The 13,805-nt window shown below is 50.6% G+C and overlaps 1 protein-coding gene across 3 annotated transcripts in view; it reads left to right on the plus strand.

The window, feature by feature from the left end:
- The window catches only part of cacna2d2a (calcium channel, voltage-dependent, alpha 2/delta subunit 2a), a 991,061-nt gene that overhangs the window by 700,942 nt on the left and 276,314 nt on the right, over positions 1–13,805 (plus strand). For all 3 annotated transcript variants that reach the window (XM_078543862.1, XM_078543864.1, XM_078543863.1), the window contains one exon: positions 1,279–1,386. In XM_078543862.1, the coding sequence (XP_078399988.1) occupies positions 1,279–1,386 (108 nt within the window). The remainder of the gene's footprint in view (positions 1–1,278; positions 1,387–13,805) is intronic.

A 13,805-nucleotide genomic window follows, 5' to 3' on the forward strand; every position in this document is an offset into this window, starting at 1 on the left:
TGGCCTCATAATCAGAGCCCATGGGGCTGCTGAATTTGCAAGTTGCCCACCTGTTTTAGTCAGTATCTTTGGAAGGAGTTGGGGAGAAGGATGAAAAGAAATTACTTCTGTGACACTTCTCACTGAGACCCAATCGTTGTTAGGAGAGTGAACATTCATAGCCAATCATTGTTAAGACAGTGAGCATTCAGAGCCAATCATTGTTAGGATGGTGAGCATTCAGAGCCAATCATTGCTAGGAAGAGTGAACATTGATAGCCAATCACTGTTTGGACAACAACAAGAACTTATATTTATATAGTGCCTAGAATAAAAAAGTCTCAAGTTGGTTCACAGGGGTATTCTGAAACAAAATATGATACTGAGCCACATAAGCAGATATTATGTCAAATAACCAAAAGCTTTGTCAGAGAGGTAGACTTTAAGGAGTGTTGTAAACAGGAACGTAGGCCTTAGGAGCGGGAGTTGGACATTGAAGAAGGAAGCGAGGTAGAGAGATGGACAGTTGTAGGGAGGTTGTTCCTTAGCTGAGGGCCCAGACAACTGAAGGAGCCAACCATGGAGTGATCAAACTTGGGGATGCACAACAGGTCAGATTTAGAGGAGGGGAGATATCTCAGAGACTGTGGGGTTGGAGGAGATTACAGGGATAGGGTGGGCCAAGGACATGGAGGGATTTGAAAACAAGGATGAGAATTTTAAAATCAAGATTTTGCTTCACTGGGACCCAATGGGCACAGGGATGACAGGGGAGGGGACTTGCCGTGAGTTAACACCCAGGCAGCAGAGTTTTGGGTGACGTCAGTAGAGTATGGGACAACAGCCTGGACTGTGTTGGAATGCTCGAGATTAGAGGTAACAAAGACATGAATGTGGGTTTCAGCAGCAGGTTAACTGAGGCAATCCAAAGTTGTGCGATGGTGGAAATAGGCAGCATTAGTGATGAAGCAGATATAGAGTCGGAAGCACATCTCGGGGTCAAATGTGACACCAATTGTGTCAGCAATTTGGCTTAGTCTCAGACTGTTGCCAGTTAGAGGGATGGAGTCAGTCACGAGGGAAGGAGTTTGCAGTAATGACGTAAAGCAATGACTTCAGTCTTTCCAATATTGAATTTGGCAGTGAACATTGAGAGCCAATTGCTTTAGGACTACAAGCCTTCACAGCTAATTATAGATATGATGTCAATCATTGATAAGCCAGTCTTCCGCATGATGATCATTCATAGCCAATCATTGTCATCAGACACTAACTGCCTTCTGTATATGTCTTCCCCAGACCACCACCATTCGAGCAAACTGTAATAAGATGATAATGATGTTCACAGATGGAGGAGAGGATCGAGCACAGGATGTCTTTGAGAGACACAATTGGCCCAATAAGACGGTGAGTACGTGCACTTTGCTTGCAACTTTCTTTACTCTCGCATCAAACTGCCGCACCAGCAATGTGTCTGAGATAGGCAACAGCAGTCTGATCCCAGTCTGAGATAGGAAGGAGCAATCTGATCCCTGTGTGGGATAAGCAATAGCAGCCTGATACCCGGGTGAGATAGGGAACAGCAGTATGATCCCAGTATGCAATAGGGAAAAGCAGTCTGATCCCAGTGTGAGATAGGGAACAGCAGTCTGTTCACAGTCTCAGGTAGGGAACAACAGTCTGTTCCCAGTGTGAGATAGGGAGCAGCAGTCTGATCCCAGTGTGGGATAGGGAGCAGTACTCTGATCCCAGTGTGGGATAGGGAACAGCAGTCTGATCCCAGCATGAGATTGTGAAAAACAGCCTGATCCCAGTGTGACACAGGAAACAGCAGTCCCACGCCAGTGTGAGACAGCAGCAGTCTGATCCCAGTGTGGGATAGGGAAGAGCAGCCGGATCCCAGTCTGAGATAACGAACGGCAGTCTGATCTGTGTGTGGGATAGGGAACAGCAGCCTGATCCCTGTGTGGGATACCGAACAGCAGTATGATCCCAATGTGCAATAGGGAAAAGCAGTCTGATCCGAGTCTCAGAGAGGGAATAGCAGTCTGATCCCAGTGTGACATAGGGAACAGCAGTCTGTTCCCAGTCTAAGGTAGGGAACAGCAGTCTGATCCCAGTATGAGATAGGGAGCAGCACTCTGATCCCAGTGTGGGATAGGGAGCAGCAGTCTGATCCCTGTGTGGGATAGGGAACAGCTGCCTGATCCCAGTCTGAGATAGGGCACAGCAGTGTAATCCCAGTCTGAGATAGGGAAGAGCAGTCTGATCCCTGTGTGGGATAGGGAACAGAGGTCTGATCCCTAGCTGAGATGGGGATTAGCAGCCTGATCCCAGTGTGAGATAGGGAACAGCAGTCTGATCCCAGTGTGGGATATGGCACAGCAGTCTGATCCCACTGTGGGAGAGGGAAAAGCAGTCTGATCCCAATGTGGGAGAGGGAACAGCAGTCTGATCCCTGTGTGATATAGGGAACAGCAGTCTGATCCCACTGTGAGATAGGGAACAGCGGTCAAATCCCAGTGTGAGATAGGAACAGCAGCCTGATCCGAGTGTGGAATAGGGAACAACAGTCTGATCCCAGCATGAGATTGGGAAAAGCAGTGTGATTCCAGTGGGACACAGGAAACAGCAGTCAGATCCCAGCGTGGGATACGGAAAAACAGTCTAATCCCAGTGTGGAATAGGGAACAGCAGTCTCAACCCAGTGTGGAATAGGGAACAGCAGTCTGATCCCAGTGTGGGATAGGGAACAGCAGTCTGATTCCAGTCTGATATTGGGAAAAGCAGTCTGATCCCAGTGGGACACAGGGAACAGCAGTTAGACCCCAGTTGTGGATAGGGAACAGCAGTCTGATCCCAGTGTGACTCAGGAAACAGCAGTCTGATCACAGTAGGGGATTGGGAACAGCAGTCAGATCCCAGCCTGAGATTGGGAAAAGTAGCCTGCTCCCAGTGGGACACACTGAACAGCAGTCAGATCCCAGTGTGGGATAGGGAACAGCAGTCTGATTAAAGTCTGAGATTGGAAAACGCAGTCTGATCCCAGTTGGACACAGGGAACAGCATTCTGATCCCAGTGTGGGTAAGGGAACAGTAGTTTGAACCAAGTGTGATAGGCAGCAGCAGTCTGATCCCATTGTGAGATATGGAACAGCAGTCTGATCCTAGTGTAAGATGGGGAACAGTAGTCTGAAATGATTGTGGGATAGTCAACAGAAGTCTGATCCCAATGTGAGATACGGAACAGAAATCTGATCCCAGTGTGAGATAGGGAAACAGCAGTCTGATCCAAGTGTGAGATAGGGAAAAGCAGTCTGATCCCAGTGTGAAACAGGGAACAGCAGTCTGACCCCAGTGTGAGATAGGGAACAGAAGTCTGATCCCAGTGTGAGATAGGGAACAGCAGTCTGATCCCAGTGTGGGAGAGGGAACAGCAGTCTGATCCCAGTGTGGGAGAGGGAACAGCAGTCTGATCCCAGTGTGGGAGAGGGAACAGCATTCTGATCCCAGTGTGGGAGAGGGAACAGCAGTCTGATCCCAGTATGGAAGAGGGAACAGCAGTCTGATCCCAGTGTGGGACAGGGAATAGCAGTCTGATCCCAGTGTGGGATAGGGAACAGCAGTCTGATCCCAGTGTGGGAGAGGGAACAGCAGTCTGATCCCAGTGTGGGATAGGGAACAGCAGTCTGATCCCAGTGTGGGATAGGGAACAGCAGTCTGATCCCAGTGTGGGATAGGGGACAGCAGTCTGATCGCAGTGTGGGACAGGGGACAGCAATCTGATGTCAGTGTGAGATAGGGAACAGCAGTCTGATCCCAGTGTGGGATAGGGAACAGCAGTCTGATCCCAGTGTGGGATAGGGGACAGCAGTCTGATCCCAGTGTGGGATAGGGGACAGCAGTCTGATCCTAGTGTAAGATAGGGAACAGCAGTCTGATACGAGTGTGGGATAGTGAACAGCAGTCTGATCCCATTGTGAGATAGGGAACAGAAATCTGATCCAAGTGTGACACAGGGAACAGCAGTCTGATCCCAGTGTGACACAGGGAACAGCAGTCTAACCCCAGTGTGAGATAGGGAACAGCAGTCTGACCCCAGTGTGAGATAGGGAACAGCAGTCTAATCACAGTGTGAGCTAGGGAGCAGCAATCTGATCCCAGTCTGAGATAGGGAACAGCAGTGTGATCCCAATCTGAGATAGGGAATAGCTGTCTGATCCGAGTGTGGGATAAGGAACAGCAGTCGGATTGCAGTCTGAGATAGGGAACAGCAGTCTGATCGCAGCCTGCGATTGGGAAAAGTAGTCTGAATCCATTGTGAGATATGGAGCAGCAATCTGTTCTCAGTGTGAGATAGGCAGCACCAGTCTGAACCCAGTATGAGAAATTGAGCAGCAGTCTGATCCCAGTGTGTGAAAGTGAAGAGCAGTCTGACCCCGGTCTGAGATTGGGAAAAGCAGTTTGATCCGTGTGTGGGATACGGAACAGCAGCCTGAACCCAGTGTGAGATACGGAACAGCAGTCTGAACTCAGTGTGAGATACGGAACAACAATCTAATCTCAGTATGAGATAGGCAGCACCAGTCTAAACCCAGTGTAAGATCGGGAACAGCAGTATGATCCGAGTGTGGGATAGGGAACCGCAGTCTGATCCCAGTTGGGGGATAGGAAACAGCAGTCTGATCCCAGCCTGAGATTGGGAAAAGTAGTTTGATCCCAGGGGGGACACAGGGAACAGCAGTCTGATCCCAGTGTGGGATAGGGAACAGCAGTCTGATTCCAGTCTGATATTGGGAAAAGCAGTCTGATCGCAGTGGGACACAGGGAACAGCAGTCAGACCCCAGTGTGGGATAGGGAACAGCAGTCTGATCCCAGTGGGACACAGGGAGCAGCAGCCTGACCCCAGTATGAGACAGGGAACAGTAGTCTGATCCCAGTCTGCCATTGGGAAAAGCAGGCTGATCCCATTGAGACCCAGGAAACAGCAGTCTGACCCCAGTGTGGGATTGAGAACAACAGTCTGATTTCAGTGTGGGATAGGGAACAACAGTCTGATCCCAGCCTGTGATGGGGGAAAGTAGTCTGATCCCAGTGAGACACAGGGAACAGCAGTCTGATCCCAGTGTGGGTTTGGGACCAGTAGTTTGAACCCAATTTGAGATAGGCAGCAGCAGTCTGATCCCAGTGTGACACAACGAACAGCAGTCTGACCCCAGTGTGAGATAGGGAACAGCAGTCTCACCCCAGTTTCAGATAGGGAACAGCGGTCTGATGCCATTCTGACACAGGGAACAGCAGTCTGATCCCAGTGTGAGCTAGGGAGCAGCAATCTGATCCCAGTCTGAGATAGGGAACAGCAGTGTGATCCCAATCTGAGATAGGGAAGAGCAGTCTGATCCGAGTGTGGGATAAGGAACAGCAATCTGATTCCAGTCTGAGATAGGGAACAGCAGTCTGAATCCAGTGTGAGATAGGGAACAGCAGTCAGACCCCAGTGTGAGATAGGGAACAGCAGTCTGATCCCAGTCTGACATTGGGAAAAGCAGTCTGATCCCAGTGTGCCACAGGAAACAACAGTCTGAGCCCAGTGTGAGATAGGGTGCAGCCGCGAGTCCCCAGGATGAGATAGGGAGCAGCAATCTGATCCCAATGTGTGACTGGGAACAGTACTCTGATCCCAGTGTGAGATATGGAACAGTAGTCTGATCCCAGTGTGAGATAGGCAGCAGCAGTCTGATCCCAATGTGAGATAGGGAACAGCAGTCTGATCCCAGTGTGGGATACGGAACAGCAGTCTGATCCCAGTGTGGGAGAGGGAACAGCAGTCTGAACCCAGTGTGGGAGAGGGAACAGCAGTCTGATCCCAATGTGGGAGAGGGAACAGCAGACTGATCCCAGTCGAACACAGGGAACAGCAGTCGGACCCCGGTCTGAGATTGGGAAAAGCAGTTTGATCCCAGGGTGAGATAGGGAACAGCAGTCTGATGCCTGTGTGATATAGGGAACAGCAGTCTTATCCCAGGCTGTGATTGGGAAGAGCAGTCTGATCCAAGTGTGAGTTAGTGAACAGTAGTTTGAACCCTGTGTGAGATAGGCAGCAACAGTCTGATGTCATTGTGAGATAGGGAACAGCAGTCTGATCCTAGTGTAAAATAGAGAACAGGAGACTGACCCCAGTGTGAGATAGGGAACAGCAGTCTGATCCCAGTGTGGGAGAGGGTACAACAGTCTGATCCCAGTGTGAGAGAGGGAACAACAGTCTGATCCCAGTGTGGGAGTGGGAACAGCAGTCTGATCCCAATGTGGGAGAGGGAACAGCAGTCTGATCCCAGTGTGACACATGGAACAGCAGTCTGATCCCAGTGTGGGATAGGGGAGAACAGTCTGATCCCAGTGTGGGATAGGGGACAACATTCTGATCCCAGTGTGGGAGAGGGAGCAGCAGTCTGAACCCAGCGTGACACAGGAAACAGCAGTCTGATCCCAGTGTAAGACAGGGAACAGCAGTATGTTCCGAGTGTGGGATAGTGAACAGCAGTCTGATCCCAGTGGGGGATAGGGAAAAGTAGTCTTATCCCAGTGTGACACAGTGAACAGCAGTCTGATCACAGTAGGGGATTGGGAACAGAAATCAGATCCCAGGCACACAGGGAACAGCAGTCTGATCACAGTAGGGGATTGGGAACAGAAATCAGATCCCAGGCACACAGGGAACAGCAGTCTGATCCCAGTGTGTGATAGGGAACAGCAGTCTGATTAAAGTCTGAGATTGGGAAAAGCAGTCTAATCCCAGTGTGAAACAGGGAACAGCAGTCTGATCCCAGTGTGACACAGGGAACAGCAGTCTGACCCCGGACTGAGATTGGGAAAAGCAGTTTGATCCCAGTGTGAGATAGGGAACAGCAGTCTGAACCCAGTGTGAGATAGGAAACAGCAGTCTGATCCGAATGTGGGAGAGGGAACAGCAGTCTGATCCTTTTGTGGGAGAGGGAACAGCAGTCTGATCCCAGTGTGACACAGGGTACAACAGTCTGATCCCAGTGTGAGAGAGGGAACAACAGTCTGATCCCAGTGTGGGAGTGGGAACAGCAGTCTCATCCCAATGTGGGAGAGGGAACAGCAGTCTGATCCCAGTCTAACACAGGGAACAGCAGTCGGACCCCGGTCTGAGATTGGGAAAAGCTGGTTGATCCCAGTGTAAGATAGGGAACAGCAGTCTTATCCCAGCCAATGATTGAGAACAGCAGTCTGATCCCAGTGTAGTATAGGGAACAGCAGTCTTATCCCAGCCTGTGATTGGGAACAGCAGTCTGATCCCAGTGTGGGTCAGTGAAGAATAGTTTGAACCCAGTGTGAGATAGGCAGCAGCAGTCTGATGTCAGTGTGAGATGGGGAACAGCAGTCTGATCCCAGTGTGGGATAGGGAACAGCAGTCTGTTCCCAGCCTGTGATGGGGGAAAGTAGTCTGATCCCAGTGAGACACAGGGAACAGCAGTCTGATCCCAGTGTGGGTTTGGGACCAGTAGTTTGAACCCGGTTTGAGATAGGCAGCAGCAGTCTGATCCCAGTGTGACACAACAAACAGCAGTCTGACCCCAGTGTGAGATAGGGAACAGCAGTCTCACCCCAGTTTCAGATAGGGAACAGCGGTCTGATGCCATTCTGACACAGGGAACAGCAGTCTGATCCCAGTGTGAGCTAGGGAGCAGCAATCTGATTCCAGTCTGAGATAGGGAACAGCAGTCTGAATCCAGTGTGAGATAGGGAACAGCAGTCAGACCCCAGTGTGAGATAGGCATCAGCAGTCTGATCCCAGTCTGACATTGGGAAAAGCAGTCTGATCCCAGTGTGCCACAGGAAACAACAGTCTGAGCCCGGTGTGAGATAGGGTGCAGCCGCGAGTCCCCAGGATGAGATAGGGAGCAGCAATCTGATCCCAATGTATGACTGGGAACAGTACTCTGATCCCAGTGTGAGATATGGAACAGCAGTCTGATCCCAGTGTGAGATAGGCAGCAGCAGTCTGATCCCAATGTGAGATAGGGAACAGCAGTCTGATCCCAGTGTGGGATACGGAACAGCAGTCTGAACCCAGTGTGGGAGAGGGAACAGCAGTCTGATCCTAGTGTAAAATAGGGAACAGGAGGCTGACCCAGTGTGAGATAGGGAACAGCAGTCTGATCCCAGTGTGGGAGAGGGAACAGCAGTCTGATGCCTGTGTGATAGAGGGAACAGCAGTCTTATCCCAGGCTGTGATTGGGAACAGCAGTCTGATCCAAGTGTGGATAAGAGAACAGTAGTTTGAACCAATTGTGATAGGCAGCAGCAGTCTGATCCCAGTGTGTGATTTGGAACATCAGTCTGATCCTAGTGTAATATGGGGAACAGTAGTCTGAAATGAGTGTGGGATAGTCAACAGAAGTCTGATCCCATTGTGAGATAGGGAAGAGAAATCTGATCCAAGTGTGACACAGGGAACAGCAGTCTGATCCCAGTGAGACACAGGGAACAGCAGTCTAACCCCAGTGTGGAAGAGGGAACAGAAGTCTGATCCCAGTGTGGGAGAGGGAATAGCAGTCTGATCCCAGTGTGGAAGAGGGAACAGAAGTCTGATCCCAGTGTGGGAGAGGGAACAGCAGTCTGATCCCAGTGTCGGAGAGGGAACAGCAGTCTGATCCCAGTGTGGGAGAGGGTACAGCAGTCTGATCCCAGTGTGGGATAGGGAACAGCAGTCTGATCCCATTGTGGGATAGGGGACAGCAGTCTGATCCCAGTGTGGGATAGGGGACAGCAGTCTGATGTCAGTGTGGGATAGGGGACAGCAGTCTGATCCTAGTGTAAGATAGGGAACAGCAGTCTGATACGAGTGTGGGATAGTGAACAGCAGTCTGATACCATTGTGAGATAGGGAACAGAAATCTGATCCAAGTGTGACACAGGGAACAGCAGTCTGATCCCAGTGTGACACAGGGAACAGCAGTCTAACCCCAGTGTGAGATAGGGAACAGCAGTCTAATCACAGTGTGAGCTAGGCAGCAGCAATCTGATCCCAGTCTGAGATAGGGAACAGCAGTGTGATCCCAATCTGAGATAGGGAATAGCTGTCTGATCCGAGTGTGGGATAAGGAACAGCAGTCTGATTGCAGTCTGAGATAGGGAACAGCAGTCTGATCCCAGCCTGCGATTGGGTAAAGTAGTCTGAATCCATTGTGAGATATGGAGCAGCAATCTGTTCTCAGTGTGAGATAGGCAGCACCAGTCTGAACCCAGTATGAGAAATTGAGCAGCAGTCTGATCCCAGTGTGTGAAAGTGAAGAGCAGTCTGACCCCGGTCTGAGATTGGGAAAAGCAGTTTGATCCGTGTGTGGGATACGGAACAGCAGCCTGAACCCAGTGTGAGATACGGAACAGCAGTCTGAACCCAGTGTGAGATACGGAACAACAATCTAATCTCAGTATGAGATAGGCAGCACCAGTCTAAACCCAGTGTAAGATCGGGAACAGCAGTATGATCCGAGTGTGGGATAGGGAACTGCAGTCTGATCCCAGTGAGGGGATAGGAAACAGCAGTCTGATCCCAACCTGAGATTGGGAAAAGTAGTCTGATCCCAGGGGGGACACAGGGAACAGCAGTCTGATCCCAGTGTGGGATAGGGAACAGCAGTCTGATTCCAGTCTGATATTGGGAAAAGCAGTCTGATCACAGTGGGACAAAGGGAACAGCAGTCAGACCCCAGTGTGGGATAGGGAACAGCAGACTGATCCCAGTGGGACACAGGGAGCAGCAGCCTGACCCCAGTATGAGACAGGGAACAGTAGTCTGATCCCAGTCTGCCATTGGGAAAAGCAGGCTGATCCCATTGAGACCCAGGAAACAGCAGTCTGACCCCAGTGTGGGATTGAGAACAACAGTCTGATCTCAGTGTGGGATAGGGAACAACAGTCTGTTCCCAGCCTGTGATGGGGGAAAGTAGTCTGATCCCAGTGAGACACAGGGAACAGCAGTCTGATCCCAGTGTGGGTTTGGGACCAGTAGTTTGAACCCAGTTTGAGATAGGCAGCAGCAGTCTGATCCCAGTGTGACACAACAAACAGCAGTCTGACCCCAGTGTGAGATAGGGAACAGCAGTCTCACCCCAGTTTCAGATAGGGAACAGCGGTCTGATGCCATTCTGACACAGGGAACAGCAGTCTGATCCCAGTGTGAGCTAGGGAGCAGCAATCTGATTCCAGTCTGAGATAGGGAACAGCAGTCTGAATCCAGTGTGAGATAGGGAACAGCAGTCAGACCCCAGTGTGAGATAGGCATCAGCAGTCTGATCCCAGTCTGACATTGGGAAAAGCAGTCTGATCCCAGTGTGCCACAGGAAACAACAGTCTGAGCCCGGTGTGAGATAGGGTGCAGCCGCGAGTCCCCAGGATGAGATAGGGAGCAGCAATCTGATCCCAATGTATGACTGGGAACAGTACTCTGATCCCAGTGTGAGATATGGAACAGCAGTCTGATCCCAGTGTGAGATAGGCAGCAGCAGTCTGATCCCAATGTGAGATAGGGAACAGCAGTCTGATCCCAGTGTGGGATACGGAACAGCAGTCTGAACCCAGTGTGGGAGAGGGAACAGCAGTCTGATCCTAGTGTAAAATAGGGAACAGGAGGCTGACCCAGTGTGAGATAGGGAACAGCAGTCTGATCCCAGTGTGGGAGAGGGAACAGCAGTCTGATGCCTGTGTGATATAGGGAACAGCAGTCTTATCCCAGGCTGTGATTGGGAACAGCAGTCTGATCCAAGTGTGAGTTAGTGAACAGTAGTTTGAACCCTGTGTGAGATAGGCAGCAACAGTCTGATGTCATTGTGAGATAGGGAACAGCAGTCTGATCCTAGTGTAAAATAGGGAACAGGAGGCTGACCCAGTGTGAGATAGGGAACAGCAGTCTGATCCCAGTGTGGGAGAGGGTACAACAGTCTGATCCCAGTGTGAGAGAGGGAACAACAGTCTGATCCCAGTGTGGGAGTGGGAACAGCAGTCTGATCCCAATGTGGGAGAGGGAACAGCAGTCTGATCCCAGTGTGACACACGGAACAGCAGTCTGATCCCAGTGTGAGATAGGGAACAGAAATCTATTCCAAGTGTGACACAGGGAACAGCAGTCTGATCCCAGTGTGGGAGAGGGAACAGCAGTCTGATCCCAGTGTGAGATGGGGAACAGCAGTCTGATCCCAGTGTGAGATAGGGAACAGCAGTCTAATACGAGTGTGGGATAGTGAACAGCAGTCTGATCCCATTGTGAGATAGGGAACAGAAATCTGATCCAAGTGTGACACAGGGAAGAGCAGTCTGATCCTAGTGTGACACAGGGAACAGCAGTATGACCCCAGTGTGAGATAGGGAACAGCAGTCTGACCCCAGTGTGAGATAGGGAGCAGCAATTTGATCCCAGTCTGAGATAGGGAACAGCAGTGTGATCCCAATCTGAGATAGGGAATAGCTGTCTGATCCGAGTATGGGATAAGGAACAGCAGTCTGATTCCAGTCGGAGATAGGGAACAGCAGTCTGATCCCAGCCTGCGATTGGGAAAAGCAGTCTGAATCCAGTGTGAGATAGGGAACAGCAGTCAGAACCCAGTGTGAGATAGGGAACAACAGTCTGATCCCAGTGTGGGAGAGGGAACAGCAGTCTGATCCCAGTGTGGGATAGGGAACAGCAGACTGAACCCAGTGTGACTCAGGAAACAGCAGTCTGATCCCAGTGTAAGATAGGGAACAGCAGTATGTTCCGAGTGTGGGATAGGGAACAGCAGTCTGATCCCAGTGGGGAATAGGGAAAAGTAGTCTTATCCCAGTGTGACACGGGGAACAGCAGTCTGATCACAGTGGGGGATTGGGAACAGCAATCTGATCCCAGCCTGAGATTGGGAAAAGTAGCCTGCTCCCAGTGGGACAGAGGGAACAGCAGTCTGATTCCAGTGTGGGATAGGGAACAGCAGTCTGATTAAAGTCTGAGATTGGGAAAAGCAGTCTGATCCCAGTTGGACACAGGGAACAGCATTCTGATCCCAGTGTGGTTAAGGGAACAGTAGTTTGAACCAAGTGTGATAGGCAGCAGCAGTCTGATCCCAGTGTGAGATATGGAACAGCAGTCTGATCCTAGTGTAAGATGGAGAACAGTAGTCCGAAATGAGTGTGGGATAGTCAACAGAAGTCTGATCCCATTGTGAGATACGGAACAGAAAGCTGATCCCAGTGTGAGATAGGGAACAGCAGTCTGATCCCAGTGAGACACAGGGAACAGCAGTCTGATCCAAGTGTGAGATAGGGAAAAGCAGTCTGATCCCAGTGTGAAACAGGGAACAGCAGTCTGATCCCAGTGTGAGATAGGGAACAGCAGTCTGATCCCAATGTGAGATAGGGAACAGTAGTCTGATCCCAGTGTGGGAGAGGGAACAGCAGTCTGATCCCAGTGTGGGATAGGGAACAGCAGTCTGATCCCAGTGTGGGATTGGGAACAGCAGTCTGATCCCAGTGTGGGATAGGGGACAGCAGTCTGATGTCAGTGTGAGATAGGGAACAGCAGTCTGATACGAGTGTGGGATAGTGAATAGCAGACTGAACCCAGTGTGATTCAGGAAACAGCAGTCTGATCCCAGTGTAAGATAGGGAACAGCAGTATGTTCCGAGTGTGGGATAGGGAACAGCAGTCTGATCCCAGTGGGGGATAGGGAAAAGTAGTCTTATCCCAGTGTGACACGGGGAACAGCAGTCTGATCACAGTAGGGGATTGGGAACAGCAATCTGATCCCAGCCTGAGATTGGGAAAAGTAGCCTGCTCCCAGTGGGACAGAGGGAACAGCAGTCTGATTCCAGTGTGGGATAGGGAACAGCAGTCTGATTAAAGTCTGAGATTGGGAAAAGCAGTCTGATCCCAGTTGGACACAGGGAACAGCATTCTGATCCCAGTGTGGTTAAGGGAACAGTAGTTTGAACCAAGTGTGATAGGCAGCAGCAGTCTGATCCCAGTGTGAGATATGGAACAGCAGTCTGATCCTAGTGTAAGATGGAGAACAGTAGTCTGAAATGAGTGTGGGATAGTCAACAGAAGTCTGATCCCATTGTGAGATACGGAACAGAAATCTGATCCCAGTGTGAGATAGGGAACAGCAGTCTGATCCCAGTGAGACACAGGGAACAGCAGTCTGATCCCAGTGTAAGACAGGGAACAGCAGTATGTTCCGAGTGTGGGATAGGGAACAGCAGTGTGATCCCAGTGGGGGATAGGGAAAAGCTGTCTGATTCCAGTGTGAAACAGGGAACAGCAGTCTGACCCCAGTGTGAGACAGGGAACAGCAGTCTGATCCCAGTGTGGGTAAGGGAACAGTAGTTTGAACCAAGTGTGACAGGCAGCAGCAGTCTGAACCCATTTTGAGATATGGAACAGCAGTCTGATCCTAGTGTAAGATGGAGAACAGTAGTCTGAAATGAGTGTGGGATAGTCAACAGAAGTCTGATCCCATTGTGAGATACGGAACAGAAAGATGATCCCAGTGTGAGATAGGGAACAGCAGTCTGATCCAAGTGTGAGATAGGGAAAAGCAGTCTGATCCCAGTGGGGGATAGGGAAAAGTAGTCTTATCCCAGTGTGACACGGGGAACAGCAGTCTGATCACAGTGGGGGATTGGGAACAGCAATCTGATCCCATTGTGAGATAGGGAACCGAAATCTGATCCAAGTGTGACACAGGGAACAGCAGTGTGACCCCAGTGTGAGATAGGGAACAGCAGTCTGACCCCAGTGTGAGATAGGGAGCAGCAATCTGATCCCAGT

This window comes from Cetorhinus maximus, chromosome 6 (assembly GCF_964194155.1).
Source record: "Cetorhinus maximus chromosome 6, sCetMax3.hap1.1, whole genome shotgun sequence".
Lineage (NCBI taxonomy): Eukaryota > Metazoa > Chordata > Chondrichthyes > Lamniformes > Cetorhinidae > Cetorhinus > Cetorhinus maximus.